Genomic DNA, 6,416 nt, shown 5'->3' with positions numbered 1-6,416 from the left:
CACAGCACACTTCCGACTTCTAAAATCCGTAACTTTCACATACGACCTCCGTTTTTGACGTTCTTTATATCCACGCGTAGGTAAAAATAAGATCTACAACTTTCATTTTGACTCCGTCGGCTAATTCTTGACCGATCTTAAATTTAACAGTACGAAGAGATTATACTGTTAAATGTCCGCGTAAAATTCATAACTTCTACATACGGACTCCGTTTTCGTCTGTCCTTTTACCGTTGAGTTCCTATTAATGAGATCTTCAATTCTCCTTTAGGTCGCGTAGGCCAAAAACCGCTCGATCTAAAATTCAAGTTTCGGGTCGTGCACTGCTATGCCAAATCTTAGAAAATTCATAACTTCCTCATACGAAGTCAGATTTGGGCGTACTTTTTTTTGTATGTTCTCGGTTTAACGTTTTCTACGACTTTCGTTTAGATTGCTAAGGCTAAAAGTCGTTCTATCGTAAATTCACTATTTACGTCTCCCGGTGCCGTGCCGGTTCTGCCGTAAAACTTCGACGGGTCATAACTTCTTCGTTATAACTCGGATTTCGGCGTTCTTTATATGTACGGAAACCTTGAGACGTATTCTACAACTTGGTTAAGATTATTTATTCTAAATAATATTTTGTCGAAAAGTCGTTTTCGACCCCTATTATCTCTAAATTGACTAGCCCGGGTCTACGGGCGTTATAGAAGGCTTAGAGGAGAAGGAGATTGGAGCAAGTAGAGTGTGGGAATCAACTCTTATCTCAGTTATCATCTTCTGGAGGTAACCAAATTGCCTTTTCTTTGTGAATCTCTTCTATTGGTTGAGTTTTAGGGTTTTTGGTGAGATATTAAGTTGGAAAGATGAGCTATGGGCTAGATCTGAGGTTGTAACTTCAGATCTGGACCCTCCTTGGATTCTATAAGCATAAAGTTTCAGTTTTGGTCATGATTAAGGTCCCTCTTGAGCATGAAGTTCCATTAGGAACTTAAAATAGGCATTTAGAGCCCTTATAGCCATGCATGCACGTAAAGTTTGCAACTTTACGTGATAAGCATGCCCTAGAAGCTTGGATCTGTGATTTGGAGCCGCTGCATGGCTCAAAACAAGTCTGTATGGAAAAAGGACTGAATGGACTCGGCGAGTCCCAAGGTTGACTCGGCGAGTCACATGAAGATGGTCGTGGACTCGACGAGTTGGATGAACAACTCGGCGAGTCCGATGAAGATCACCATAAGACTCGGCGAGTTGAAGAACAACTCGGCGAGTCGGATGAGTTTTCCCCAAGTTATGAATGTGTGTGTGTGTTCATCGTGTGCAAAAAGGAAAACTCGACGGGTGGCCTTAGAGTTTGGTCGAGAATCGGAGAAACTCGACGAGTCACCTCGATGACTCGGCGAGTGGGATAGTGTTTCAAGGAACTCGACGAGTAGCCGAGGGTACTCGGCGAGTAAGGTCAACATGGACTGTTGACCTTGACTGAGGACTTTGACTTTGAGCAGGGGTTGACTAGTGAGTTATGGAGTACCTTATAAGGTTAAGGACTTATGAGTATATTGTGCTATGGTATTAGGTGGTGGAGCCTGTGCCAAGTAATTCGAGAGTTGGGTTGTATCTTCCGGGTTGACATTTGCGAGGTGAGTTATCCTCACTATACTAAGGGGTCTAAGGCACCAAGGCCGGCCCATTGGATATGATATCCTAGTAGTTGTATTATGTTGAGTATAATTGGTTATGCATGCTAGTTTGATATGCTATAGGGTAGGTCTGTAGGACTACCTGTGATACTGATTGATTACCTGTATGTGCATTATCTGTTACATGTTGATATGTTATGTGGGATGGGTTGAGGTTGTACTGCTCCGTGCGGTAGCCAACAAACCCTAGGGTATTCCAGATATGAGCTGAGGGCCCGGTAGGCATTCCAGACTCATACTGAGGACTCGGGAGCATTCCAGATACGAGCTGAGGGCCCGGTAGGCATTCCAGACTCGTACTGAGGGCTCGATGGTATTCCAGATACGAGCTGAGGGCCCGGTAGGCCTTCCAGACTCGTACTGAGGACCCAGGGGTAATCCAGCTTGTAAAGCTGTGGACCCATTGCATGTTGTTCTATTCAGTTTGTTATGATATGTCATGGTGTGACATGGTTACGTGGACTGTATGTGTATCGGTATTTTGGGGGTAACTCACTAAGCTCTCGGGCTTACAGTTTCAATTTATTGTTTCAGGTACATCAGGGGATCGCGGCAAGGCGAAGGCATGATCGTACAGCTCCTCCTATTATGTTTATGTTTCTAGGAATACTCTGATAAAAATGTATTTTGAAAACAAAGTTGTAATGTTATGATGAACTTGACATGTTTTGAAAGTTCAAATTGATTCGAAATTTTTGGGTGTTACAACCCTTTTCTCTGATGTTTCAAGAGTAGGGTTTGTCATTGTCAGATCAAGCTAACAAACGTCTAGCTAATTCAACGATTATTTGTCTTCCTACATAAAAATGTTGATTATTGTTAGGACTCGAGACTAATCCTAAACTGATTAATTAACCCCATATCGAATTACCAAAATCAAAATCATTTCACTCTAACACTAATAATAGATAACACTTTATCACAAGAATCAGATCAACAACATCCAACATCACCAAAAATTCAACATGAACATGATGAAAGGGACTAATCGTTTCATGCAAATTTAAACCCCATTAATTCATAAAGATCATATAGAAATGCAAACGTATAACAAAAATTCATGACAAAAGAATTTATAATATTTGACTTATTTTTATTTGGAAGAAGCAATCACATCATTAGCATCATGCAAAGTTATTCCACATTACAACCATTAAAGAAACGACTCCAACACCAATTCGATAACAACACATTCGACTCAAACAAACTTATCTAAACTATTTTGTATACCACAACCCAAAGGCTTTTTCCAATTTTACCCTTCAGTAACTTGGCTTCACATTCAAGCGAGAAGCTATCTTTTGCCCCAGAGACTTGTCAGCCTGCAACAACATTCCATTTTTATTGTGAAGTGTGTAAGAATTTAAAACATTCATCTTGGAGCAAATTACAAAAATGGTCCCTGAATTTTTTTATTCTTATATTGTTTATCTTTTAGTCCAAAAATAAAACTTTTTTTTTTTCATATCGATTTGGAACCTTGCAATAAGGACCAAAAACGAATATGAAACCTCGACACAAGGACCAAAATTGAAAAATGTTGTAGCTTCGGACTAAACACGGTATAGAACAGAAAGCACGGGGACAATTTTGTAATTTACTCTTAATCTTTTGTAGATTATTTGGATTTAATTCATTGATATTTCGAACCTGAGACCAGTATGAAACCCAGATTGTGCGGATCTCGTGGGTGACCCGCGGGTCAGACAGAGCACCAACAATTCTGTTAATGAATCGTTCTTGTCTGCAAAAAATTAAGACAAAAAGAAAAAGAATATCACATTAGTTTATTTATGAAATTTTTGAAAAAAAATTATTTAAAGGAAATATGAGAAAAAATAAAATAAAAACCTGTCTGGAGAGAAGGATCTGTATCTCTCTCCTGGCTGCTTGAAGTTGTTCTCTTTCTCAATCACACACTGAATAATAGGAAAAGGAGTGAATTGCAAGAAATAGCAACGTACTTTACTCTTTTTACAAATATAGGCAATATAGTTTTATTTCAGCTATAATAGCAATCTACTTTCATTTCCTTACCCATAATAGCAACCTACTTCATTTTAGTAAAGTAAATTGCTATTAATATTATGGGTTAAAAATAAAGTATATTGCCCATTTTAGTAACAATTTGAACCACACTTTAAAAAATAAATAAATAAACTGACCTTATCACGCTTTCCTGACAACCTAACAGGAGGAATAGGGTACTGTTCAGCATGGCGAGCAGGGTCATGTCTTGAAGGGAAGTAATTGATCTGGAAGAGTAAAAAGATTATAAAATTAATAAGATTAACATTTAACAACAAACTATTTATTAATTTTATAAAATATAAGTATAGAAAAACATACCTCCTCATCTCTATGCATGAAGTTCATGAATCCATCATGGTGATTATTATGATGAGCACATTTAGGAGCATTAGCAGGAAGCTGCAAATAGTTAGGTCCGAGGCGATGTCTTTGTGTATCAGCATAAGAGAAAATACGTGTCTGAAGCAGTTTATCATCAGAATAATAAACACCAGGAACAATAATAGCAGGACAAAACGCCAGCTGTTCATTCTCAGCAAAAAAGTTATCAATGTTCTTGTTCAAAACCATCCTCCCCACAGGCTGCAATGGCAGAATATCTTCAGGCCATGTCTTGGTGACATCAAGAGGGTCAAAGTCAAACCTATCTTCATGATCAGGGTCAATGGTCTGAATGAAAAGCTTCCATTCAGGGTAGTTTCCAGCTGCAATGGAGTCATAAAGATCTTGTGTTGCATGGCTGTGATTGGCTCCACCAACTTTGATTGCTTCATCTTCTAGAAGACTCTTGACCCCACATGTTGGTTTCCAGTGGAATTTTACATAGTATGCTTTTCCGGCTTTGTTGATTAGGGTGTAGGTGTTGACTCCAGAACCTTCCATGTGGCGATAATCTTGTGGGACACCAATGTCATCTTGAAGGAATGTGAACATGTGTAGACTTTCAGGATGATGAGAAAAGAAATCAAGAACTCTCCAGTCTTCTTGGATGTGAGACTTAGGGTTTGGTTTCAGAGCATGAACCATGTCTGGAAATTTCATCCCATCACGAATAAAGAACACTGGGAAATTGTTCCCCACCAAATCAAAATTTCCCTGCAAGTGTCAATAAGATATAAGATATTTGAGAGGGGGTAGGGGGGGGGGGGGTTCCTTTACCTCTCTGGTGTAGAACTTTACTGCAAACCCTCTAGGGTCTCTGAGAGTTTCAGGGCTTCCACGTTCATGGATAACAGTGGAGAAACGAACAATGACAGGAGTTTGGACACCAGGGGCACGAAGAAAGTCAGCACATGTGAGGGCAGAAATGTCATGTGTGACCTCGAAAAAACCCTTTGCACTGGCACCTCTTGCATGGACAACACGTTCAGGGATGCGTTCTCTGTCAAAGTTGGCTAGTTTCTCCACTAAATGGTAATCCTCAAGAAGGATTGGGCCTATAATATGACAAAAGAGGAATTATGATTAGTAGATGACATTCATATTCAGATAGCTGAAGATGAAAGAGTCCAACAAGAAATTCCAACTTTGATGAGAAGAAGATGACAGATGCCAAACTTAGGTACCTCTTGTGCCAACTGTCAATGATGAGTTATTGTTGTAAACTGGAGCACCAGAATTGGTAGTCCAAAATGGGGCATTGTAAGCACTTGAAGGACGATACTGCATCAGCCAAAAAGGTAAAATCTATGAGTAAGTAGAACTATGGTATGAATTGTAGTATGTGATATGTGTAATATCAGCACAATGGATGAGTTAATCCCAAAAAAAAAACATTGATATTGCAATTTGACAGAAGTTTAAAGAATCAGTGTTCCTACGGTTTGACATAGGCAAAAAAGAAACTCGGCTGATAAAAGAAAGCTAAAAATTGGATCTTAAGTTGCTCAAAAGGAATAGGCAATCTCGAAATTACCTATATAACAAGTTTAATATGGGCATGGAATCAGAGCTTCACTCCGTATCTTAAAATAAAACCATAGAACAATCAAATTTCTCCTTTATTAAAAGGAAACATACATGGATGGAAGTGCTTGTGAATCGAATTCGATCACTACAGTTCAAAATCAACATACTTTCAATCTGATGATTTAGGGCAAAAGTAATCTAATTCAGGAAAAACCTTCACCTCAATCATCAATAATCAATTGAATAAAAAACTACGCAAAAGCAAGTGGTCAAACATGTATATCAATTCAAATACAACAAATTGCAATATATAAATCATATAACCTAACAAACACGATTCATATAGAGATAACTGAGTCAAAGAGTTGCGGAAACAGAACTGAAGTAGAACATAAGCTTCAAAAACAGTATACGAGAGTTCTACCTTGTAAGGATCCATGGATGTGAAGATGGATGAAAGCTGTGATGATTTCTTGTGGAAGAGACTCTTTTGCTCTTACGAAATGTTGATAGACTTTTTATATACAAGCGGTTTGGGGTTAAGTTTTAGCCTCTAGGAACAAAAAATAAAATTTTCTCAATTATCTTCTTCTATTTTTCGCGTGCATTCAAAATATCATGAGAAAATGATATTGTATTTATCACTCCTTTTATCTCGTGTGCCGGTTAAAACATATGGTTGGCTCAACAGTCAAATGACTTGAATCAGTTATGTTTATGAAGTTATTTAAAGTGAAAAAATATCTGTTATAATAAAATCCACAGGCTTTATCTTTTGGCACACCATCCAATCAC

The 6,416-nt window shown here is 38.3% G+C and overlaps 1 protein-coding gene across 1 annotated transcript; it reads right to left on the bottom strand.

The window, feature by feature from the left end:
• Positions 1-2,754: 2,754 nt before the first annotated feature.
• On the bottom strand, positions 2,755-6,191 carry LOC145133317 (catalase). Its single transcript, XM_079068262.1, has 8 exons — positions 6,046-6,191; positions 5,279-5,375; positions 4,872-5,149; positions 4,032-4,808; positions 3,848-3,937; positions 3,534-3,601; positions 3,333-3,426; positions 2,755-3,004 (listed from the first exon to the last, which is right to left on the bottom strand). Exons 1-8 carry the CDS (start codon positions 6,058-6,060, stop codon positions 2,945-2,947), a joined length of 1,479 nt encoding a protein of 492 aa, XP_078924388.1. The 5' UTR covers positions 6,061-6,191; the 3' UTR covers positions 2,755-2,944.
• Between the last annotated feature and the right edge of the window lie 225 nt (positions 6,192-6,416).

This window comes from Lactuca virosa, chromosome 8 (assembly GCF_052849685.1).
Source record: "Lactuca virosa cultivar CGN04683 chromosome 8, Lactuca_virosa_CGN04683_v6, whole genome shotgun sequence".
NCBI classification, from domain to species: domain Eukaryota; kingdom Viridiplantae; phylum Streptophyta; class Magnoliopsida; order Asterales; family Asteraceae; genus Lactuca; species Lactuca virosa.
The sequence above is the reverse complement of the archived record's forward strand: the minus strand, read 5'-3'. Positions and strand labels throughout refer to the sequence as shown.

Excerpts from the sequence above, each read along its gene's own strand:
- LOC145133317 (XM_079068262.1), bottom strand. Across the intron at positions 4,809-4,871 it reads TAAAGTTCTACACCAGAGAG|GGAAATTTTGATTTGGTGGG; the intron begins GTAAAGGAACCC and ends TGACACTTGCAG. Across the intron at positions 3,005-3,332 it reads GGGTTTCATACTGGTCTCAG|GCTGACAAGTCTCTGGGGCA; the intron begins GTTCGAAATATC and ends ATGTTGTTGCAG.